This window comes from Takifugu flavidus, chromosome 3 (genome assembly GCF_003711565.1).
Source record: "Takifugu flavidus isolate HTHZ2018 chromosome 3, ASM371156v2, whole genome shotgun sequence".
NCBI classification, from domain to species: Eukaryota; Metazoa; Chordata; class Actinopteri; order Tetraodontiformes; family Tetraodontidae; genus Takifugu; species Takifugu flavidus.
Genome location: NC_079522.1, coordinates 17,259,952 through 17,285,392, shown reverse-complemented (window position 1 = coordinate 17,285,392; position 25,441 = coordinate 17,259,952). Strand labels below are relative to the sequence as shown.

At 40.6% G+C, this 25,441-nt stretch overlaps 2 protein-coding genes and 1 long non-coding RNA gene across 5 annotated transcripts; 2 read left to right on the top strand and 1 right to left on the bottom strand.

Moving 5' to 3' along the window:
* Positions 1–666: 666 nt before the first annotated feature.
* Positions 667–13,246, top strand: LOC130523181 (protein-tyrosine kinase 2-beta-like). 2 transcript variants are annotated; one of them, XM_057028212.1, is made up of 30 exons: positions 667–853; positions 944–1,277; positions 1,455–1,633; positions 1,721–1,808; positions 2,076–2,155; positions 3,590–3,652; positions 3,783–3,837; positions 3,931–4,071; positions 4,155–4,226; positions 4,537–4,638; positions 4,972–5,089; positions 5,167–5,206; positions 5,307–5,350; positions 5,423–5,482; positions 6,921–7,015; positions 7,096–7,177; positions 7,727–7,827; positions 8,138–8,253; positions 8,337–8,437; positions 8,724–8,813; positions 8,884–9,088; positions 9,175–9,280; positions 9,614–9,667; positions 9,782–9,910; positions 10,163–10,195; positions 11,273–11,297; positions 11,533–11,573; positions 11,655–11,789; positions 12,341–12,421; positions 12,898–13,246. In XM_057028212.1, the coding sequence occupies exons 2-30, from the start codon at positions 1,086–1,088 to the stop codon at positions 13,138–13,140; spliced, it is 2,871 nt and encodes a 956-aa protein (XP_056884192.1). In that variant the 5' UTR covers positions 667–853; positions 944–1,085; the 3' UTR covers positions 13,141–13,246. The 2 variants fall into 2 exon arrangements, with proteins under 2 accessions (XP_056884192.1, XP_056884191.1); XM_057028211.1 differs by having other exon boundaries at positions 5,304–5,350.
* LOC130523186 (uncharacterized) lies at positions 2,528–25,438 on the bottom strand. Its single transcript, XR_008949820.1, has 2 exons — positions 25,196–25,438; positions 2,528–3,302 (listed from the first exon to the last, which is right to left on the bottom strand). It is a non-coding gene; the product is annotated as an uncharacterized LOC130523186 (long non-coding RNA).
* On the top strand, positions 18,460–23,041 carry LOC130523185 (inosine-uridine preferring nucleoside hydrolase-like). 2 transcript variants are annotated; one of them, XM_057028223.1, is made up of 8 exons: positions 18,460–18,613; positions 20,881–21,058; positions 21,127–21,306; positions 21,394–21,505; positions 21,588–21,724; positions 22,086–22,163; positions 22,468–22,584; positions 22,665–23,041. In XM_057028223.1, the coding sequence occupies exons 2-8, from the start codon at positions 20,882–20,884 to the stop codon at positions 22,815–22,817; spliced, it is 954 nt and encodes a 317-aa protein (XP_056884203.1). In that variant the 5' UTR covers positions 18,460–18,613; position 20,881; the 3' UTR covers positions 22,818–23,041. The 2 variants fall into 2 exon arrangements, with proteins under 2 accessions (XP_056884203.1, XP_056884202.1); XM_057028222.1 differs by lacking the exon at positions 18,460–18,613 and adding an exon at positions 18,883–19,017.
* Positions 25,439–25,441: the final 3 nt, after the last annotated feature.

The following is a 25,441-nucleotide window of genomic DNA, read 5'->3' as shown; positions in this document are numbered from 1 at the left end:
GCACGGCATTCCAGACTTTTCTCATATCTTTTCCCCTCCTGAGTGTGGTCAGAGCCTGGGAAACCCTCTCTTCAAAAAGCTCTTGAAGACAAAGGTCTTCCATGAGTACCCGCTCACCTAACAGCACTTGTCTTTCTCCTCCTATTTTTACTCAGCTCTCTCCTTCCACCGTCTTCATGCTCACTAGGTTGTGCAAGTCACTATTTTACTCACAATAGTCTCAATTGCATAGTGTCTTGTGTCTCTCACTTTAAGTCACTTTGGTAAAATGCTTCTGCTGAATGACTCATATGTTTTTGAACCTTTAACGTGGCCCGTGGAACAGGATGTAATGCTATATTCTACGTAGGCAGTCTGTTGAGAGAGTTGAAAAAGTTCCCTAAGAACCCTATAAAGGTGCATTTCAGGACTCTAAAGATATAGCTTGAACTTTTTGGAATGTGAAACTTCAAAGCTTCATCTGTGGAAAAGGAAAAGACAACAGTACTGAGATCTAAAGAAGATAATTGTTTAATAAGAAAATGAATGTCTATTTTTCCCTGTGGTGTTCTGTAAGTGTATGGGTTGTGGCTGTGGTGGCATTGCATGTGATGCGTTGTGACCTGGAAGTTTCGTCACACCTCTCAGCTTTTCTGTAAACTGCATTTTGACTTCCTCATTTATAGCCGAAGAACATTTCCTCTTTCGAACGTGTGTGTGGGCAGAGCTTTGAAGAAGGTCTGCTTCGGTGTCCTCAAAAGTCGGTCCAATCTACGCCTCGTGGGGAAATGACTCCATTCTGTTGCTGGCAGTAACTAGTTGGAAATACTTTTGCGAGGTCTGCTGTGCTGGAGGCAGTGGGAGTGCAGCACTGGTGAGTACGGAGGAACTGCAGCAGAAGGTGGTGTACAGGAAGAAGATCCAGCATGATAGTGTGCTGATTGTTGCCTGTCTCCTCCTTTAGAGCATCCCATCATATGGATTTATAACATCACTGGAGCAGAGAATGGAGAAAGTGACGCTGTTAGCCTGAGGATCTCATTACAGGCAGCAGCATACATGCTTGCGTATGTGTCACGGTGTTTTTCTTGTTGAGCGTGTGTGTGATGTCGGGAGACACCAGCACCTTATCATGGAGGGGCAGGTCCAGGTCCGTGGATGCTCCTGCCAACGTGCCCCCGGCCACCGGGGATGGCACCCCTCCAGTGAAGATTATTAAAGTGTGTTTCCTTAGCAACAGTTCCAACCTGTGCAAGAACTTCAAACTGGTCCGCTGTGAGGAGGGCTGGACTGTTGGGGTAATAACATGGATGTCTGTAATCATTTAAACACACACTTCAGTTCTGGCTTTGCATCGTTTGGTTCTCAGTTTACACTATCTTTAAAGTTAAGATAATGAAATAATAATGGAAAAGTACAGAAAAAAGTTGTATACTATAAAAACTATAAATTGCTGTACATTTTCTCTGCGCCAGGCTGTTATCAATGTGGTGCTGTCCAGTGGCTGTGTGGGTCCAGACATAAAATTTAACCTCTGTTATGGCCTCCTCCTCAAACACCTCAAGTCCTCAGAGATCCACTGGCTCCATCCCAGTATGACCATCTTTGAACTTACTCAGCGCTATGAGCAGCAGCACCTGGAGGCCGAATGGAGGTCGGTACACATCTCAATTCACAGGATATACTGCCACAAACAAAATTTATCCGAGCTGCGTCAGAGAAAATCTCCCTGTTTGATCAGGTATGATCTGAGGATTCGATACATCCCATCAAGATTTATGGAGAAATTTCAAGATGACAGAACTACTATGCTCTACTTTTACCTACAGGTCGGTTGTAAACACCTTTCAACATGTAGTTACAGAGCTATATTTAATTCCAATTTTATGCTTACATTTGTCAGCCTCTGCATGAAGGTTGTGGATTTGAATAGCAGCCTTGTCTACAGTCCTTGTATTTTCTGTGTCTGTGTGTCTGCGTGGGTTTTCACCAGTTCCTCTAGACAAATTTCCAGTCTTTGAGCAGATGTAATGACAGAAATCCCCAACATGTCGTTTAGAGTTTGTACTCATGTACTTGTGCATACTGAACCGCAGGTACGAAGTGACTATATGCACCAATATGCCACAAAGGTCAGTGATGGGATGGCGTTGCAACTTGGCTGCTTGGAAATAAGGTAATGGCAACAACACTACCACATTGAGAAAGATTTGAATGTACAGCAATGTCTGCCCTCTTGGTCATCGTGCATTTAAAAGGAATTTAAATATTTTCCCAGGATATTAGCAAACATGTAACATTTGCTGCATATGATTTAAATATGAATGTTGTCTTCCGAAGATGTCATCCACACTTGCCACATATATTAGAAAGCTGGGCTAGTTTTAAATCAGGGGTGGGGAACCCTTTTCATATCGAGGGCCATTTCAATTTTTATAAAGTCCTCCGAGGGCCATACTATTATGAACACATACCTAGGGATGCAAAAAAAAAAGACAAAAAAAAAGAGTCTATAACCACTGTGTTACTAAGTCTCATGATTGCTGCATTTGAGTTTGAATTATTTATTTAGCACACATGCATATAAAATCACCAAAAAAATAGAATAAAATGACAAGTAAAATATGTTTTCATGATCATACAAAACAATAAAAAGAGGTGCAGAGTTGAGGCAAGAGACCCGTAAGGGCCTGTTCGAGGCCTCTACTCACAAAAACTGCAATACAACAAGATAATCAAGAAAATAAATGAAAAAGAAAGATAAAGACAATAACAACAACAACAACAACAACAACTAGAAAGCACTCGGAGAGCGCAGACCTCCGCCAAGCGCAACAATTCCTGGCATATTGTGATTTCCACCATAAATATTAGTCCCACATATACTTTGACTACATATTTAGATTCCTTGACCATAAAAACATACCGTTAGCCACTGGAATCATAACAATATATGTCTTAGTTCAATAGTTATTCACGAAAAAAAATTCACGCTTTGAAACAATTTTACTTTGTACGGCGCGAGCGCCTCAGCGGCGGCTACGAGGCGCGTTCACGAACTCTCCTTCGGCGTGAGGTTTCAGCTTCGTGGCTATTAATTCACTCACCGCAAAACTTGCACGCGTAATATTCTCTCTGTCGGTACATGGTCGTGTGAAAGCTGCTTGTTGAGCCTCCAAACTCCGGCGAAGAGCGTTAATTTTATCCAAACGCATCTGTCCTTTCAACTCGTCGAGTTTAGCGTGTTTCGCTAAGCATTTTTCGTCCGTGTCAATCAGTCCAGCCCACTACGTACATCACATGCTGTGTTCACTGACCCTGACCTTGACTCGGACATAACATAACCGTCTGTTTTATCTCAGAAAACGGGAAAATATTTCCTCGTTACGAAAGAAATTTCAGGATACGAAAGGCAAAAATACGCTACCGCTGCTACTCGCAGCTCGCGGAGTTTAGCGAACGGTCCCACTGTATAAGTGCACATATAAAATATAAAAATCTTATTGCGTTGCGGGCCGGTAGAAATGGTCTCGTAGGCCGTATACGGCCCGGAGGCCGGAGGTTCCCCACCCCTGTTTTAAATAATACCTCGACTCTTATTTGTTTACAGGAGATTCTATAAAGACATGAACCCTAGGGGACTGGAGAAGAAGTCCAACTTTGAACTTTTAGAGTAAGTCTTACCTTTATTTTGGACATTGAAACCTTTGTCTTCTGGGTGGGGGGAGAAGGGGTAGGGGGTTAGACATAAAAGACAACAACCGTCATTGTATGGAGTTTTTGAAAATGAGTCTTCATTTCAGGAAGGATGTGGGATTAGACATGTTTTTTCCCAAAGAGTTGGTCAGCAGCATGAAGGTAGACAGTCTTGTTCCACCACCATGTTCTGTGACACCATAATATTTGTAGCAGACGACAAAAAGTCACTGGCGGCATTGTTTCATTCACCAGCCCAAACAGTTGCGTCGCCTCATCCAGCAGACATTCCAGGGCTACTCCACGCTGAACCAGGAACAGTGTATGATCAAGTTCTTCAACACTCTGGCGCAGTGCTACAGTTTCACACAGGAGAGATTTGCATGTCAATTGGCGGTGAGGGTGACATTTGCATGAGAAATTTAAAATTCCTTCAAAAATTCTAAACTAACTTGTGAAAGTTTGTCTGCATCTTCTAGCACGGCTGGAATATCACGATAGACCTGGTGGTCGGGGCTGACGGCATCAGCCAGCAAAATGAAAATTCCTCAGTGAGCTCACATTTTCTTCTCTCTCTTTCTCCATATTTATTATGTAGCTATTTCATCAAGCATGAAGGTGCTTTGATATTGGCAGATGTTAAGTCTGGAAGCTATTTATCATAAGCACGGTGCAAAAATACGTTGCAGAACATGGCTGCCATATTGATCTATGTCATGTACAATGTCAGTTCTGCAGGATATTATTCATAAGATGGTGCTCCTTCTGGTCTTTTGTCCCTTTTCTCCTTAAATGAAAAAAAATCTTATGAATATAACAAACATTTTCCTACTTTCCTTTAACCTTTGCTTCTTTTTGCAGCCAACACATCTAGCCACGCCCTCTCAGGTGTGCAGCATCTCCTGCAGTGCCGAGAACGACGGCCGGGCTCTGCTCACTGTAAACATAGAGGGAGGCAAACAGGTAGCTTAATGAGGGACAAGGTACCATTTACTTTGTTTTGGTGGAAGCTGTTTGGAATCAATCATCTCTTGTCTGTGTGCTGTCTGATGCCAGCAGTCTCTATGCACTAAGCTGTGATTCTTATGTATTTCGGCATGGGGTAAAACTTTAACTCTGAAGAGTAACAGTGTGTTCAGCCGCTACTTTTAATATTGTTTGGCTAATGTTAGCTTTAATAGGGAAGGTTGACCATTTTTGTGATTCATTACATTCAGTGCAGTTTTTAAAAAACTGTTTAACATGTTAAACCTCTAATGTAACAAACAGATGTTTTTGTGATGTGTCACCCTGCAGCCACTGTCTGTTTTTACATCTTCTTTGGCTGTGGCTGAAAACATGGCCGACTTGATAGATGGTTACTGCCGGCTGGAAAGTACCAGTGAGACCTCACTCATTGTCAGACCCAACAAAGGTACACTCTCACATAAAGTTTTAAAATCTGTAAATTGTGGATCGATAATGGTTTGATCCAGAATCTGCTTCCATCAGGGAGAGGCACGAGACAAAAACTACCCAACATCCCTGAACAGTGAGTGTTTTATTTCATAATTTATCACCATTTCTAAGGTCTCATTGATTTTAAAGCTTCTTGAATATTTATTTCAGTAAGAATTTTTGTATTTCAGCAGCAAACCCAGTGAACCTGCAAGAGATGCGACCACACAAAAAATGAGTATGTGACTTAAAGTGTGCAATAAAGTGGAAGGTTGTTTTTTTTAATTGTCATTTTAATGTGTTTGGTTAGTTTCAGATTCTGACATTTATTCTGAGATTATTGAAGGCAAAGCTTCGATGAGTCCCAACGGTGAGTCAGACTTTCCCATGCACATATGTAACATCAAGTGAGCAGCACCTCTCCAAACCAGGGTAAAGTGATGGGTGATTTGGTTGAGTGTCAGTACATTCACATTTGACATTTCCGTTAGATACAACAGTTTCTCGTTTTGGACTGCTGTGGCTTGCGGAAGGTTTCTCTTTCACCCAAACCACCGAACACGAGTTGTCTGTAGAACAACACTTGACTCTTGTCTTTAAAACATTCTATATTTGAGATACACTCCCACGATATCACACTGATGTTGCTAATAAATAGTTGATGAACTATTTCTCAAGGCGTTTTTAACAGAAATAAACAAGCAAATAAATAAATTACCAGTGCCTTTAGACTTTAAAAGAGCATTTACAAACAAAAGACTTCTGTAGAAATCAATTCATTAATAAGGTTTTATTTAACCTTATAATAAATTAGATGAACTAAAGGTCAGGAATTACTGTATCCAATTTTTTTTCTCTTATTTCTTATTATTATTTCATAATATCCAGACAAGAAATTCCAATGCCAACAATTTTATGTATAAAGGTCAATTCCAGCAACAACAAAAAACCCCAAACCTCATTTGTTTTGTGACAGTTGTTCAAAATTATTTCTAAAAAAAATCACCACTGGGCTAGAGTGTGGTTCATGAGATGGCAAAAATGATATCTTAAACGTTTCTGCTTGTAATACATATATTTAAATCAATCAATCAATCTTTATTTATATAGCATCTTTTACAATCAAAATTGTTTCAAGGTGCTTTCCAGAATCCCAGGGCCTAACCCTAAACAAGCAACAGTGGCAAGGAAAAACTCCCCTTTAACAGGAAGAAACCTTGAGCAGGACCAGGCTCATGTAGGGGGACCCTCCTGCTGATGGCCGGCTGGGTAAAGGAGGAGAGGGGGGAGGACAGGTAGAGGATAGAATGGGTAGAGATCAAAGAGATACATTAATAATAACAAACTGCTGGTATGTTGTCTTCTTTGGTCATGAACTCTTCTATCAGCTCTGCCTCTCAGCCTTCACCCCCCTCCAATAATTAACCACTGAGGTACTTGGCCAGGTTGCACATTTGTTGGCCACCTAGCCATGTTTTGAATAGTGTTTTGAAATGGCAAACATTTGACTTTGTGTCAGACCGTTGTGTCGTATGCAAAGAACTTTGTTTGGTGCATTTAGAAAGAGACATTTTGTATTGGAAAATGTGCGTAAGGCAAAAAATATGTTTAGAGTTTTGGGGACATGAGAAGAGGATTTGCTCTCTGTGTGTCAGTAAACATTGTGCCATGCATGTCATTTTAGTGTTTTAGCATTTGAAAAAAAGCTGTAGTAATAAACAAACCCAATGGTCTAAAAATATCAATTTTTAGAATGCTGATAATTTTGTTAGTTTTGTGACATTAAGTGTGGCCACTTTTTTCCATAGAAAAGTTCAAAATCTCCAGAGATGACATCATTGTGGGGGGGATTCTTGGTGAAGGATTTTTTGGAGAAGTCCACAGTGGAGTTTACAAAACCCAAGTGAGATTCTTTTTTTTTTTGAGTACCAAAAAAATTATGTCAATGACAGTGAAAGTGATGCATCAGCTGTGTGTCTGCAGACGGGGGAAAAGCTAAGCGTGGCCATCAAGACCTGCAAGAACTGCTCAGCTGATGTAAAGGAGAAGTTTCTCAGCGAAGCTGGTGAGCGCACTGTCACTGCAAGGTTTATTTAAGGCACTGACACTTCTGTGCGCACAGTAGAAAGAAAATTGAAACTTCATACTGTACATAGTAAAGAGCACTGATATTTCTCTCACAAATATCACTCTTTGAATGTTTGTAATTGTAAAATGACTGTATTAACAATCATATTACCATCGTTTCGCTTTCTCAGTTCTGCAGTTCAGGGTTGTGAACCTATTGTTAGTGTAAAGGTTGTTGCTCAATTTCCTGTTGCCTGGTTGGGGTGTTTTGGTTTTGGCTTTTAGGTTTTTCGCATAGAGAAGAAGTTATTTGCATCTTGGCACAGAGAAGGTCATAAGTCATGCCGCATGATGGCATTACACCAACGCTAATTTGAAGTGAAAAATAGGTAGAGATGACCCAAAATATTTTACTAATGTAGCATATTTAAGGCTCACAGTAAAGACATGTTGGGCTTTTATCACCATGGGGTTTTTTTATATTGGATTTTCTATTTAACATGAGGAGAAAGTTTGAAATGTCAAATGTTGCTTCTTTGTAATGCAGGTGTGATGAAGAATCTTGATCACCCCCACATTGTGCGACTGATCGGAGTCGTTGAGGTCGACCCAGTGTGGATTGTCATGGAGCTCTATCAACTTGGAGAGGTTTGCCCGTGCATGCGTGCGTGTGTGTGTGTGTGTGTGTGTGTGTGTGTGTGTGCGTGTGTGCGTGTGTGTGTGTGTGTGCAATAATAAAATTGCAAGACATGGAGCTTTTTTGGGTTAGGGTTAGGGTTAGGGTTAGGGTTAGGGTTAGGGTGACATTATTGTCATTGTGCTTGGTGCATTTCTACGAATACTGGAGATTGTGAACTGTTTCCAGCTGACAGACTGTGTGTTGTCTCAACCATGTGCGCTTAGAGAAGCTGCACAAAAGTGATCAGAACTTTATCAGATGTTTTGCTCTTTGTGACAGCTGGGGAACTATCTGCTGGAGCAGCAGTACACAATGGCCACAACAACATTATTATTATACTGTCTGCAAATCTGTAAAGCTCTGGCCTACCTGGAGGGACTCAACATGGTGCACAGGTAACAGCAAAACACACACACACACAGAAATAGAACAGAAATATCTGCATTCTATTTCAAACTGTTTGATGTCTTTGCTGCAGAGACATTGCGGTGAGGAACATCCTGGTAGCTACTCCTCAGTGTGTGAAGCTCGGAGACTTTGGTTTATCTCGTTACATTGAGGAGGAAGAATACTACACAGGTAGATGATTTTATTTGCCTTCAATATATGTTCCAAAACTCCTCAAGGCTATATTTCAAATTTTTGATGTTCCGGTACAGGACTGAACGATTATGTTTAGAACCATTTAAAAGCTAATAGGGCTATGCCAGCAGATAGCGGCATGTGGCTATAGATAGCTTATATTGCTTTGAGTCCAATCTACACCAAATGAAATAGAAATAAAAGGTACAGAGTTTCTATCTTCTTTCCACTGTAAAAGCCAAATTATTATATTATTATTTCTGACCTTTCTTTTTTCATTCAGCCTCAGCTAGCCGATTACCGATCAAATGGATGGCACCTGAATCCATCAATTTCAGGCGCTTCACAACAGCGAGCGACGTCTGGATGTTTGGTGAGAAACATCTGGATCCAATCAACATCTCCAGAGCAGCAGCAGTAGAACTAAAGGTGTTTCCACACAGGCGTTTGTGTATGGGAGATCTTCTCAACAGCCCAACAGCCATTTTTCTGGCTGGAGAACTGCCAGGTGATCGACCAGTTGGAGTCAGGTGTCAGACTCCCCAAACCTCAGCTCTGCCCGCCCACCGTGTACTCCCTGATGTCCTCTTGCTGGTCCTACGAGCCAAACTCCCGACCCAAATTCTCCCACCTCGCTTGCTCCTTCAGGTAGACACAAAAAAACCCTTTCAGTCACTAATAGTGCGGGTGGATTTTTAAAGAAGCGGGTGGTAACTGGTGGGTTTATTTCAAAGTGAAATTCACAGGATGGAGTCGGAGCAGCAACCAGGGGCGAGGAGGGACAGGCCACGCCCCCACTCCACAATGATGGACCCAATCAGCACAGAACCTCCACCAAAGGTAGCAGCTCAAATGATACAATCATTCATTATGACTTTTGTGAACTTGTGAACTTCAATTACTTTCCTTTGGTATTAAGTTAATGAAGCTAATGGGCGGAACATTACTGTTGATTTCTGCACGATGGTATTCAGATGGGTGAGAGTGTCGATAGGCTGCTTATATGGGAATAAAAGAAACCTACTTAAGTACCTTCACTTTATAGATTTTCAAATCCTGACTTTATATACTGCAGGTGTGTCTTTCTTGTTATGGCTCTTTATATTAGTATTATTTAAACCTTTCCAAACTGTCACTGCTGTGTAAATTATTTTTTTCATTTTTCTACACAAGCCGTCCAAACTCATGGGCCACACACTTCCACGAATGGCCCTGCACACACAGCAGGTGTGTTTCTTCCTCTTTCTCTTCCTCTCTTGCAGACACACACACACAAAAATAGAATTTTAGATCATGTCCCACATACCAACAAACACAATCTTTGCGTTCGCATGCGTGTAGAGAACAGAGCAAGATGTCAAGCCAGAGTGGGAGCGTAAGCAGATGCTGCACATGACGGACACTTTACAACGACAAAGAATGGAGATGCTGATGGATAAAAAGTGGTTGGAACAAGAGGAAAGACAACTGGTAACACACACACGCACACACACACCCAGACAGACAGACACACACACACACACGTGCAACTGTTCCAGGGCCTTTACATTGACTTCTGTTCATTCCACTCAAATATAAAATCTCCTTTGTGCTCTGGATATTTCTCATTTTTCCATCAAATGGTTTTTGTCACAGATGTTACACTAGCCCCCACTTTAATTGTTTACATACATGAAATCAAAGCCAGACTGGACCTATCTCACACATCCTGTCTTCCTATAGGATCCTGTTGTGCGACTTGACTCACACATCAAGGTACGGATGAGAGATCTGTAGGGTGGCCAGTTTTACTTTTTGTGTTACTCTTGCTCGTATTAAAAATGTGTATTGTATTGTCAAATTCAATCAATCAATGAATCAATCAATGAATCAATCAATTATTCAATCAAACAATCAAATACTGGTGAGACCCAGTCTTGCCAGAAAAGACGCTTTCTCTGCAGTGCCACGTTTAAAAAGTGTCTGAAATGTTTTGATGGCCTTGACTGTTCTGTATTTTACAGTCATTATTTCTAAATTAGCTGAATATTTGCTGCATGTCACAACAATTTGCTGTAGAACATCTAGTCAACAGAATTCACTTGATGGAAACATTTTTCATGATGGGACCTTAACTATAACCCCCCCTTGCATAACTATAAGGTACAAATCCAGTTTATTTAATGGATAAACTGGGCGTGAAAAACTTTGACAGCAAGTTTTACACGTTATTTAAATTTAACACTTTTTTTTTTTACAGCTTTGCACTATCAGGTGCCATTTCTAAAGCAGCTCATGCTAAAAAAAACCCAAACATTTAGTCACATTTAGCGTCAAACCATGTTCAATAGAAGGGTGTGATGGTTTTAAGTCAATTTTCAGGATGTTTCGACAAAATCTGCCATCGTAGAAATATATTAAATAGATGAATTTAAATAATAAAAGTAACATAATGTTAAATCAAACTACTAAATCTAAATTTTTAATCTAAATTGTTGAATCTAATTGGGTGACACAATTATATATTTAGCTATTAGCTTTGAAGGAACGTAAGGCACTTGGAGGGACTATTTATAAAACAAAGTAGCCTTCAAAAAACATTTGCTGTATTTACAGAATTGAATAATAAATTAAATCTGGGGATAAGACCATCTTTAAATCCATCCTAAAAACTGACTTCAAGAAAAAGTTACACCTCTTATGTTCAAAAGATAGGTGTAAATTTTGTTTGGCTTGATGCCGAACATGATAAAATGCTGCTGTTATTTCTAGCATAAGCCACAAACAAACAACAAATCAAAAATAGCATATGCATGTGCATCCTTTCCTGATTTTTTTATTTGTCTATTTCAGACTCCTCCACAAAGCCCTAAAGATCGTGAGTACACGTTAAAACTCATTGTTTCATTGTTGTCTGTATAAGAGATAAACCTTGCATTTGTTTTACTTGAGATGCAAAAATAACTGTTTTGCAGTACAATGACTCGGAAAGGCAAAGGCCAATTATCAAACTCGCATGTGAAGCACTACTGAGTAACAGGAGTCAAGCAATAGAATCTAAAATGTTCAAAATGTGCTACTATTTGGAAAATGTCATATACTATCTTTGTCAGGACCTCCTGAGAAGCCTCCAATGCCGGCCGCCATCTCAAAGGTAGACAGAACATCTATCTATAGCTCTATCATCTATGTCAGTCAGACCAAAAGGTTTCAGCCTTTTTTTGTGCTGTTGCAGCCACGGCCCACAGCTGAGCTAGACCGAGCGGGCGATGAGGTCTATACCGGCGTGACGACAATGGTGAAGCAGGTGGTCCAGCTGAAGAATGACATCAGCACCCTGCCCTCCTCTGAGTATCCCAACTCTGTCAAAGTAGGTTCATCACCACCGTGTTTTAAAGCTGAAAATTGTTCCAAAGTGTTGCTGAAACAGTGGAATACGACATTTAAAAAGGAATATTACAGCTAGATGTTTTATTTTTCTTTCTATTTCTATTTCTGCCTCTCAAAACTCCCGAAGCATTTGCGCAAATATATAATTGACCAGCTGGTGGCGGTGTTGCGCTGCAGCATATTACCAGCTTTTAGGCTGTTTTTTGGTGTAAATGAACTTGTAACCGTGGGGTGAAGCACTTCTTTATAATCCTTTTTATGCATAACTGCATAACTTATCTATTATTTTATTAAGAGTTGGGAAAATATACATTTTTTCCATTACATTTGTATTTGTTAACCCCTTACCTACAATAAATCTAGTCAGCAGTAAATATGGTAGTAATGCATTTATCATTAGTGGTAATTGCAGAGTTATAACTAGTGCTATGAGGTCCAGCGGGGATCAGATGTGCATTTAATAACTCATGCAGGCGTTATTTAAGGAGGATGCTTTTTTCACATTGATTGCACACTCTTCCCACCCCCCAGGCACTGGGTGTGACTCTTCGCAGTCTGATTCAGAGGGTGGATGAAATCCTGCCTTCTCTCCACTGCTCTGTCACCACTGAGGTAGGCCATGCTTTTGGTACAGGTAGGAAAGTGAGAGACCTGCTCCTGTTTCCATAGGAATTCGTGTTAAAATATAGCGTTATAGCGCCAAATAGAGAGAAATCCAGGGAAAAGAGCTTAATTTTATAAAACACTGACTTGAATCGGATGTATTTACTGTATCGAGAAATGGTTTGAAGAAATCATCTTGATTGTTCCAGGGAGGTTAAGGGTTCGCAAAGTATCTATCCTTCCGTAGCCAGACAGATATGAATTACCGGTAATTTATTGGCTGACATTCCTGCACTTAAACCCTGGGGCTTTTACCTCGAAAGGACTAAATAGTTGTGCATTTATTTATTTTCCATAGGACTAACAGATTATATCATTAAAATGATTTTTTTGAGTATCTGCATCACTATCTGTTTTAATATGAATAATTCTTCTGACAACTTTAAAATCTGAAACAGTCTATGTTGTGGACTTCTATGATTCAGATCGAAGGCACCAAGAAGCTGCTGAACAAAGATTTGAGTGATCTGATCAGTAAGATGCGGCTGGCCCAGCAGAACACGGTGACCTCACTCAAGGAGGACTGTCAGCGGCAGATGTTGGCAGCTGCCCACACTCTGGCTCTGGACTGCAAAAACCTGTTGGACGCCGTGGACCAAGCTCGTGTCCGGGCCAACCTGGCGAAGCCCAGACCCATCTCACTGGCAGCAGAGGACTGTGGGGAGTGAGGAGAGTCTGTGGTTTTGGGGATTTTGGGGTTTTATTTGGGGAGGGGGTTGGGAGGGGGGGGGGGTTCAAAATGATAATGAATAAAGTGACTTTGTCCAATGTTTACACGGCCAGTTCTGTTTTCCACCCATCTGCAGGGTTCTACCCTAGAAACCACCGGATATAAAAAGGAGACAGCACAGTAGGAGATGCATCATGGTATCCTTATAAATGTTTCTGTTCTTTCTGCCTGTAGCTCAATGACTAATAGTTCTATAAACCATTCATTTTTTAAAGACAGGTAACCCCAAATTTCAGCATGAATCATGGAAATGACTTTTGGTGATTTCTGGGAAGCACCGACCAGGAAGGAAAAAAAAATGGGATTATGGAATTATCCCATGAATGCAGGTTCTAGTTTAATTCCAGAGTTTCCAAGTCCAAGTAGAAAAAACAAACAAGTTGTTATCAATATTTTAGTGGCACCTAATCATCTATCTATCTATCTATCTATCTATCTATCTATCTATCTATCTATCTATCTATCTATCTATCTATCTATCTATCTATCTATCTATCCATCCATCCATCCATCCATCCATCCATCCATCCATCCATCATCCATCCATCCATCCATCATCCATCCATCCATCCATCGCTTCTTAATCCAGCGTTCATAAACATTTAACAACATAAACCGAAGCTTTCATGGTTATTTCTGTAGAACACAAGACATTTAGGATTGTGTATTGAGAATGTAAATCAAATTTTATATAAATTCAGTAAAGAAATTTCACTCTCCTCCAGCTGCAAATGTCGAGTCAACTGTACTCCTAGAATACACAATCCACCCTGAACAAATTGGTTTCCGTGAATGTACACAACCATCTCCCAGCCTGCACTTATGCACACAGTACTAGGAGCCACATAGATGACATAGTTATAAGAGTTAAGCTCTCAATGCACAGCCAACTAACCCGCCACATACAGTATATATGCCTGACTACCAGGGAAAAATTGTCACATTCATTATTTTTTTAAATTCCCCACTTTTTCTAAGGCAATTAGAATACTGTAAAAAACAAATTTTGGGGGGGGGGTTGTCTACTGCAGTGGACATCGGAACTGTTGGACGCCGTGGATCAAGCTCGGGGTCAAGCTTTGGGGTTTTATTTGGTTTTTTTTGGGAGGGGGGGGTTCAAAATGATAATGAATAAAGTGACTTTGTCCAACGTTTACACGGCCAGTTCTGTTTTCCACCCATCTGCAGGGTTCTACCCTAGAAACCACCGGATATAAAAAGGAGACAGCACAGTAGGAGATGCATCATGGTATCCTTATAAATGTTTCTGTTCTTTCTGCCTGTAGCTCAATGACTAATAGTTCTATAAACCATTCATTTTTTAAAGACAGGTAACCCCAAATTTCAGCATGAATCATGGAAATGACTTTTGGTGATTTCTGGGACGCACCGACCAGGAAGGAAACAAAAAATGGGATTATGGAATTATCCCATGAATGCAGGTTCTAGTTTATATTTTGATGAATAGAGTTTGAGCCCATACACACATGCCATAGTCCTGAGCATTCTTGGAGCTCATATTACGGCAGGATCAGAATTCCAGAGTTTCCAAGTCCAAGTAGAAAAAACAAACAAGTTGTTATCAATATTTTAGTGGCACCTAATCATCTATCTATCTATCTATCTATCTATCTATCTATCTATCTATCTATCTATCTATCTATCTATCTATCTATCCATCCATCCATCCATCCATCCATCCATCCATCCATCCATCCATCCATCCATCCATCCATCCATCCATCCATCGCTTCTTAATCCAGCGTTCATAAACATTTAACAACATAAACCGAAGCTTTCATGGTTATTTCTGTAGAACACAAGACATTTAGGATTGTGTATTGAGAATGTAAATCAAATTTTATATAAGTTCAGTAAAGAAATTTCACTCTCCTCCAGCTGCAAATGTCGAGTCAACTGTACTCCTAGAATACACAATCCACCCTGAACAAATTGGTTTCCGTGAATGTACACAACCATCTCCCAGCCTGCACTTATGCACACAGTACTAGGAGCCACATAGATGACATAGTTATAAGAGTTAAGCTCTCAATGCACAGCCAACTAACCCGCGACATACAGTATATATGCCTGACTACCAGGGAAAAATTGTCACATTCGTTATTTTTTTAAATTCCCCACTTTTTCTAAGGTAATTAGAATACTGTAAAAAACAAATTTTGGGGGTGGGGGGGGTGGGTTGTCTACTGCAGTGGACATCGGAACGACAAACCTGGAACCTTGATGGCAACTAGTTAGTCCTGGAGAAATATGAAAAAGTCAACATATGAATGGGTTTAACTTCTTCCAGAAAGAGGAAGTGAAAGGTACCAAAGCCCCTTTACACTTGGCGCCCTAGATGTCCTCTGTAGAGAGCAAAAAGAGGCAATGAGGTAGTCTGCTGTGGCTGGGAGGTATTAAGGTTTACATATGTTCTCCATGAAGGACAAATTTGAACTGCTGGTAATCAGGAGGCTACTTCTGTACTTAATAAAAATGGTGGTAGTGCTTAACCGCATTTAATCTAACTCAAATATTTAAAAAAGGAATGCCATTATTATAAGGACTCCCAACTCTTTTGGGATTTCCCACCCTTCTTGCAGCATTTTAGCCCGTTTTTGTTGCTCGTGTCACTTCTAAGTCTCCCAAATGACTCTTTGAACAGTATGTTTTCAATTACAAACCAACAGACAAAGCTTCCTTTGAAACGTCTACTGTTAAAGGTTTCAGTGAGACTAGAGTACTAGACTAGACTAGGTTCAAAAGCGCACACATTTAGGACTGGAATTTATTGCAGCTGAGCCCTGTAACTCAGCCATCTGGTGAAAGGCGGGTCGGACAGTATAGAATACTGAAGCAGCCCTATATCAGGAATGCAATTATTGAGTAACTTTTCCCTTCCTGCTGAGACATGTCAGGATTTTAACACCACCTCTTTGCCTTGTACAGTACCTCCTTGTGCATCACAGTTTCAAAGATTTTGCGAAGAACAAGTGCTAACCAGTTTAGAATTTTAATTTTTGCACCTGTGCCTTTAGCCCTGTTAGTCATGTTTCATGTTTTGCCTCATCTGTGTTTGTATTTTTCCCCAACTTTATGAGCTTGTGCAGCAAGCAGCTTCGCTGCCATCCATGCCCGAGCCAGGGCTGATGTTTCCAGACTCTGCAGTACCCACACTTGGACTCCTTCATTAAATCCCCCAAAATATGTGTGGAAATATCTTTTTAATTAGAAAGTCTACTCAAGCTCCTTTGATTGTAAAATAACACAATACACATTGAGTCATCATTTTCTGCCTACTGTTAATTATAAATGGGTGGTTTATACCAGCTATCTCACAGTAAAAAAGCTTTTTGTTAAATTCCTTGCCTGGATTTGTTTTCCTACAGGGAATTGCATGTTCTGCTTGTGGCTTGTGTTTGGCTGCACTGGAATGGATCAGTGACTTTGAACTGGAACAAGCACCACGGAGGGAGGATTAGATAATATAATCACTTTTTGACACTAGGTTGAATGGGTGTTGCTGCTTTTAATATCTGGGCTTTGCATTACATAATTAACATCTTTATCTTGGAATCTTTCCATCACAGTAATTACTGTTGTTGTCCTCAGCAAACCACCAAAGCATCATAGCTTTATACATCTTGTTGTTCTCTACCTAACGAAGGCTCACAATCTTGTTCTTCCTGTCTACCTGGTCTAGTTTCCCTGCTTTTTCTTCAAAACAACCCCCCCCCCCCCCCCCCCCCCCCCCCCCTCTGAGCACAAATGAAACCAAAAACAGCATCTGAACATGCAACAATATACATTCAGTGGCCAGTCGATCAAGTACAACTTGCAACTAAAAGGCTGGACCCCATTTTGCCTTCAGTTTGCCTTAATTCTTCATGGCATACTTTTAATACTGTGATCATCGTCATGATCACAGTTGCCGCAGATTTGTCGGCTGCACATCCATGATGCGAATCTCCGTTCCACCACATCTCAAAGGTGCTCTATTGGATTGAGATCTGATGATTGTGCAGGCCTTTTTGGGGTTAAATGAACTCATTGTCATGTTCCAGAAAACAGTTTGAGGTGATCTGAGCTTGGTGACATGGTGCACCATCCTGCTGGTAGTAGCCATCAGCAGATGGTCCACTGTGGTCATAAAGGGATGGAAGTGGTCAGCATCAATACTCAGGTAGGCTGCAGAGCTTAGACCATGCTCGGTTGGTACTAAGGGGCCCAAAGTGGGCCGAGAAAGTCTCCCCCACACCTTTATACCAGCAGCAGCCTGAACCGTTGATACAAGGCAGGATGGATCCATGCTGGCAGCTTGTTTATGCCAAATTCTGCCTCAGTCATCTGCATGTTACAAGACTCCACAGACCAGGTAATATTTTTACAGTCTTCTATTGTCCAGTTTGGTGAGTCTGTGCCAATTGCAGCTTCATTTTCCTGTTCTTTGCTGACCACAGTGGAAGCTAGAGTGGTCTTCTGATGCTGTAGCCCATCTTCTCCAAGGTTCCACGTGTTCTGTGTTCAGAGAGGCTATTCTGCATTGTTTGGTTGTAACAAGTGGTTATCTGAGTAACTGCTGCCTTTCTATCATCTTGAACCAGTCTGGCCATTCTCCTCTGACCTTTCACATCAACAAGGGCTTTTTGTTCACACAACTGCTGCTTACTGGATACCATTCTCTGTAACCCTTTAAGAGGTGTGAGAGGTGTGAAAATTCCAGTAGATCAACATTTTCTAAAAGACTCAGACCAACCTGTCTGGCACCAACAACTATGTCTTGTTTTTTCTCATTCTGATGCTCAGTTTGAACTTCAGCAAGTTGACTTGACCACGTTTACCTGCCTAATGTACTGAGCATTTGGCTCATTACCAAGTTGTGTTTACAAGCAATTGAACTGGTGTACCTAATAAAGTGGCCAGTGAGTGTATTTGACTGCATTAGTTTAAGCACAAAAGCAACAGAGAAAACCCACATATGAGGAGAACTTGCAAGCATGAGAACTAATTCCAGGAGAAAGCATTGATCCCCTGTTTGGCAAACGCAACTGCCTGAATACTGTCATCTAAAGGTATGGTGCCGCAACCTTTTTTAGGGAACTGGAACGCAAATGAGAACACAATGTGCTTTCATGTTTCGCCGCTCCTTGAATAGTCCATTCTCAACTACAAACTACCCCAGGGAAAGCTTTAAATGAACTGACATTTAAAAATTGCCATTTTACTGGGTTTTTTTGTTGTTGTTTTTTATTTTCATTTAAACATTTCCCTGCAGAAACACACCCTCATTCCCTGTGTCTGGCATGAGTTGCGTAACCCAACCTCCCGGCTGTCCCGCCAGCGTTAAAAGGCTGCTCTCCAGCAAAAAGAAAGGACACAGCAGTTAACATCTGTCAAGAGACGTTCAACAGGTGAGGATACAAATTTCATTGTTGCTTTTCTCAATTTCCGTAATTAGTAATGACAGAAATTACAGACTATAGCCATTATTCCCCCTTCCCCCTGGATAAACTTTTGGCTTTTATTTGACAAAAAATTGATTATGATTTTTCTTTTCTCAAAACAATGAGGAAAAAATACATTTTGGACATTGCATAACCACAAAATTATATGACATTCTCTCAAATATGCAATAACAAGGTTTATAATAGACCTGCAGAACATGTCCCACACTCAACCATTTGCTTCACAGTACCTTCCCAGTAAACACATTTAAATGTGTGCTGATCAAGTTTCAGAGGTATTAACACTTCGCCATTTCAATACAAGTAAAAGAAAATGTTGTTCCTTTGAGGGTTCTACAACCATGCTGAATGTAAGTAAACACCTTGTGTAATCCTTGGGAGCTGTTACTTAATTGGTATTGGGACAACACCAACAATAGAATGCATCATTAGGTCCATTTCCTCTGCTTTTAATGGCCATTATGGGAAATATGTATTAATAAATAGAAATTTTTGATTTGAATCATTCCTGAATCCTAATTCCTAATTCCTAAAAGGTTATTCTGCCATCAGTGTGTTGCGTGTGAAAGGATAAATGTACGCTTGCAAATTGGGTTGAAAACTGGTTAAATATAGACCATTGCCATGTAAACAGGCATCCACAAGTAGCTCCTTCTCGTTGTTACCCAGCTCAGTAAACCAATGCTGCCAAATCTGGTGTGCAGATGATTTGATTTGGCAAAGGAGCTACTTGTTTACGATTTGTAGATGTTCATAAAACTATGCACACAGCATAACGTGAGAGCATATCTAAGCACATACAGTATACCGGAGGATAAGTGCCAATCTGCCATAGTCCATATCTTTGGTGATCTGCCAGTGAAAATTTAAATGAAGTTAAAATACATTAGCATTACAATACATCACACAATATGGTCCTTCCTGGAAGCCTGACAATATGTCACAGAGACAAGGGTGTAATGGCTGAGCTAAATGAAACCAAATGTCAACATTCCTGAAACAGACTCAATAGATTCTAGATCAAAGCCTTTTGCAAAATAAATACAAATCTTCCAGAGCGACATTAGTAATCAATCATTTTTTATCAGCTCTAAAATTATTGCCAGATAAGGGAAAAAAATGCCTTTTTTATTCAAATTGGGGGAAAGTGAACTTGAAAGAAAACGGAGTTGATTTCCATGTATTGTTTCAGTGCTCACGTGATGCATTTCATAGTTGAGGTTTATGAATAACAGCAAACAAGATCATAGAGAAATTTGTAACCAAAGAGATCCGGGAAGGAAGAGGATCACATGTTTCTGTTTATCACTTTAATACCATTCTGTCCCACAGGCTGAGCACTGGGAGTGCTCGCCTCAGAATTATCTTTAAACAGTGTCACATCTGAGTGTTTTCAAACCTTCACCCTACAGATTTTACAGTGTCCACCACATCACCCATAAAGATGCTGTGGGACATAATGGTCACCAGTAACATCAGTGTTCATTCGACATGCAGAGCGAGGTGCTGCCACATGCCCCACCTCTGCTGTTTACTGCCCTACCTATTATTACCTTTGATTTTTATTCCCAGTTACAGTGAGCATATTTCTTATCTTCTCTTGAGTTCAAAATCCTTGCCCAGGGAATGTGGTTAGCATGGAGTTTCTAGATTAACCGCAGCTTCTCTGAATTTGATCATTATTTCTCAAGCATCAGTGTCTCCAGCCTCTTAAGTTAATGAGAACCTGATCCTGAGAGTTCAGTGGAAACAGCTGGAGAAATGTCCCCTATAAGAATATTATGTGGAATAACGCAGAAAGAGTTGGGTAGAAGTGGAAGAAAAAAACCCGTAAAGCAGATAGCATTGTCTGGATCTGCCTGGGCTATCGTGCTATCGTGATTCCAGAGCAGAGTCAAAGACACATTATAAAGCCCTGAACAGCAGAAGACACAGTACACCCATTGACTACTTTCTTCCTTTTTTACCCTAATTGTATGCAAGCTTTACTATATTTTGAAGTTTTATTCCAATATTAAGAGCTGTTCTCTGAGGGTTTACTGCAAATTTCATCATGGGAAAAAAATTCACTTGAATTTGAATCAGAACCAGGTAAGACTGATCCAAAATGGGTGAAGTGAAACAATACAATTAAAACTGTTATAACAGTGTGTTCTGGTTGGATTTTGAGCAGCAGTATCAGCTGTTAATGCCATTTTCCCCCCTTGCTGCAGGATGAAGAAGCTGATCATTGATGTGGACATTGGGGTTGATGATGCTCAGGCCCTCATGATGGCCCTGTCAGATCCTGACGTGCAGATTTTGGGAATCACCTGCTGCTTTGGCAACACCCCGCTGGAGAACGTGCTCAAGAACACACTGCGTGTCCTGAAAGTCTGCAACCGCCTGGATGTGAGTTTGGATGGTCGCAATTTTGTAGAAATTTCGAAATATGTTGTGTCAACACATCTACTCCACAGATTCCAGTGTACAAAGGCTGTTCAGGGCCTCTACTGGCTCCTAAACGCAACGCCGGAGATTATCATGGCAAAGACGGGCTTGGAGATGTCCCGGATCCAGACGCGCCAGGACTGGAGCTGCTGCAGAAGAAAAAAGCTGTGACAGCCCTGATCAAGATGATCAAGCAGAACCCTGGAGAGGTGGACGATGGACTTCTGTTTTTATGTGATAATAAACTGGTGTCAAATTGGCACAAAGGATGCTCATTGATGGTCTTTTGTGTTTAGGTGACTCTGGTGGCCACGGCTCCCCTCACCAATCTGGCCGTCGCAATACAGCTGGAGCCTTCCCTGCCTAAGAAGCTGAAAGCCCTTTACATCATGGGAGGAAACACTGATTGTGTGTTTGCCCTCCATGCTGATCGATTTGCTTGATTCTCTTCACACAATGCATGAATCTTGATGGTTTGGTTTTCACGCAGCGAGGGGTAACACCACGGTGTGCGGAGAGTTTAACTTCGTGACGGACCCAGAAGCTGCTTACATCGTGTTGGACCGCTACACCTGTCCCACCTACATTGCGACCTGGGAGTTCAGCTGCAGGAGCAGCCTTCCTTGGGTGAGGATCAGCACGCCACAGGAGGATGTTGAGTAGAGGATCAGGATCTTGATCTCTGCTGGTGCTGTAGTCTTTGGGTCAGGACAGATTCTAAGACATTCCCTCTATTAGACCTCACACCAGCTACCCACCAGTGATATGCATATAATCCTAATAAACACACCAAACAGCTTTGGGGCTTGAGGTTAAAATTTTGGAAGGTGAAACCTTTGTATTTTGTTTTACAGTAACTTGCATATTTACCTACTTGTTGGGAATTGTCTGTTTTAATGACACTTTAATGTGATGTTATGTAACATACAGATCTGCGGTCTGATGACAAGCACAGCATGTTTATTAGTTTATTACTTTTTTCTTTTAGTCCTTCTGTGACCGCTGGCTCTCCCAAAAGACAGAGAAGGCTGCCTTCATGAAAAAGATATCAGATCTTTCTATGACGGTAAGATTCTAGGTCGTAATTACACACAATATTTTAAATCACATTACTGTTTATTTTATGCTGTGACACTACATTTAGATGATTCATATTGTTACAATCAATACCCGTATTTAATAATGCTTCAAAATTACAGAATGAGGAAATATCCAAACGGGTGAATCAACAGCTGGTGTAGGGGTGTGAATAGGGACCTGCTCTGGCTCTTTGGCCTTTAATAAATGACCTACTGCTGCTCAAGCATGGCCATATTAACCACACTACAATCCATCACAGTATGTCTAACATGACTGTATTTTGTTTGCAGAGAGCTAAATCTGAGGAATATCAAAAGGAGATCACAGAAGGTCAGGGCTTTAACGCCTGTGACACCTACGCCCTGGCTGCTGCCATCAATGATACTTTAATCACTGAGATGGAGGAGGTGAGAAGCTGGCCTCTGCATGTAGGACAGGCACTTAGAACAATGACACCGCCCAACATTCTCTGGTGTTTCTCCACTAGGTTGGAGTGACAGTAGAGTTGGTGGGGAAATACACCCGAGGCATGATGGTCCTGGACTACATGGAGCTGCTGAACAAGAAAAACAAGGTTTTTGTCATTAAGACAGTCGACCTGGAGAAGTTCAAGGAGATGCTCATGAAATCACTGCAGTAGAATGATGTTTAACAAAAAAAGGGGCTCAGACTCCTCAGAACCAATAAAGTTTAGCTCACAAGACTTGATTTTGAAATCCCTAAGAATAATTAGCAGTTGGCTGGTGTTGAGGGCAATGATCTTACACCCAAGAATCATTTGATACCTTAGTTCTTGTGACTGCATCTCAGTATGAAACACAAGGGCTCTGGAGAGCTGGCAAAAATAAAATTTCACGCAAGTTGTCTCTTTTTTTGTTTGTTGTATAAAACCATATATATGAGGGGGGTAAATGTGGTCAATTCATCAAACTTGAGGTAAGATTTCCCCCCCCCCAAAAAAATCTGATATCTACATAAAAACAAGAGGTAGCAAAATAAAATGTCCTTATGCCTTTGTAACTCACTGGTCAGGAAAAAAGGAAATATGAAACCATAATATATTCAGACAGTATTTACAAATCACGTGTAGTTAATCATATTCAATTTTAAAGCTGGAAGATGTAACAGAGCTCACCACCAAGATATAAGAGTGAAAGCCAATAGTTCATTTCTGAGATTTTTTCCAGGCTTTCCAGGCTTCATTTTCACTGTTAAAGAACTGTTTTAATAACAGTGTATTACAACATATATTCTATTCCTGTGAAGTTTAGGATCAAACACAATGACCTGTGGAAAACACGTCTGTAACTGGGACCCAATATTAAGCACATATATACATATAAGCTAAGCAACACGCCTCTGTACTGTAGGACTGAGAGCAGTTTATCTAGGGCAGATGTCGGCAGCCCGCGGCTCTTGAGCCTCATGTGGCTTTTTAGCGCCGCCCTAGTGGCTCCCTGGAGCTTTTTCAAAAATCTGAAAATGGAAAAAGATGGTGTGAATATATTTTTTGTTTTAAAATAATTTCTATATGAGGAAAACATGACAAACAACTTTTCCAATGCTGTATAAATGTGTATAATAAATATTTAATTTCAACATCTCATTATAATGGAAGTTAAATTTAAAGCACCATCGTACATTAGAGCGGTCACGTGGTGCGTCATTCTCTCCAGGATGCGCTGCAGGGAAAATAAACATTTAATCATGAATGCTCATTATGTATTTGTAGCCTACTGATCATTTTGAAAATATGCTAATACAGCTAATGTAGAAAATTACAGCATGTGTTGTCTTCATAATAAGGCTTTTATAAGGCTTTTAATTTTTTGCGGCTCTAGAGAGATTTGTTTTTTTGTATAATATGGCTCTTTCAACATTTTGGGTTGCCGACCCCCTAGATTCTAGGGCAACTTCGCTGACATTGGTATGTTTGATGGCAGAATATGGAGCTAAACTCTCTGTAATCCTCAAGTCTGTTATTATGCAATAATGCAAGCTATAACTTCGAAAGGGCCATCTTTTGAAAATCGAATCTTAATTGTCTTTTCCTTCAAGGAGAAACTGTTTTTGTGATTTACTATCCATTTTTTTGTGAGTCAAACAATGCTGGCATATTCTGAAATGAAAAAAGCATTTCTGTTAATCTGTTTTAATTTGTATTATGGCACAGATTGTTTCTGTACTACTGGCAATGGAAGTTTAGCTTGGTTTATTACAGGGGTGGGGAACCTTTTTCATATCGAGGGCCATTTAAATTTTTATAAAGTCCTCCGAGGGCCATACTATTATGAACACATACCTAGGGATGCAAAAAAAAAGACAAAAAAAAGTCTACATAACCACTGTGTTACTAAGTCTCATGATTGCAGCATTTGAATTGAATTATTTATTTAACACACATGCATATAAAATCACCAAGAAAAATAGAATAAAATGACAAACAAGTAAAATATGTTTTCATGATCATACAAAACAATAAAAAAGAGGTGCAGAGTTGAGGCAAGAGACCCGTAAGGGCCTGTTCGAGGCCTCTACTAACAAAAACTGCAATACATGGTGATTTCCACCATAAATATTAGTCCCACATATACTTTGACTACATATGTAGATTCCTTGACCATAAAAACATACCGATAGCCACTGGAATCATAACAATATACTGTATGTCTTAGTTCAATAGAAAAAAACTTCACGCTTTGAAACAATTTTACTTTGTCCGGCGCGAGCGCCTCAGCCGCGGCTACGAGGCGCGTTCACGAACTCTCCTTCGGCGTGAGGTTTCAGATTCGTGGCTATTAATTCACTCACCACAAAACTTGCACGCGTAATATTCTCTCTGTCGGTACATGGTCGTGTGAAAGCTGCTTGTTGAGCCTCCAAACTCCGACGAAGAGCGTTCATTTTATCCAAACTCATCTGTCCTTTCAACTCGTCGCATTTTTCGTCCGTGTCAATCAGTCCAGCCCACTACGTACATCACATGCTGTGTTCACTGACCCTGACATTGACTCGGACGTAACATAACCGTCCGTTTTATCTCAGAAAACGGGAAAATATTTCCTCTTGTTACGAAAGAAATTTCAGGATACGAAAGGCTAAAATACGCTACCGCTGCTACTCGCAGCTCGCGGAGTTTAGCGAACGGTCCCACTGTATAAGTGCATATATAAAATATAAAAATCTTATTGCGTTGCGGGCCGGTAGAAATGGTCTCGTAGGTCTCGTATACGGCCCGGAGGCCGAGGGTTCCCCACCCCTGGT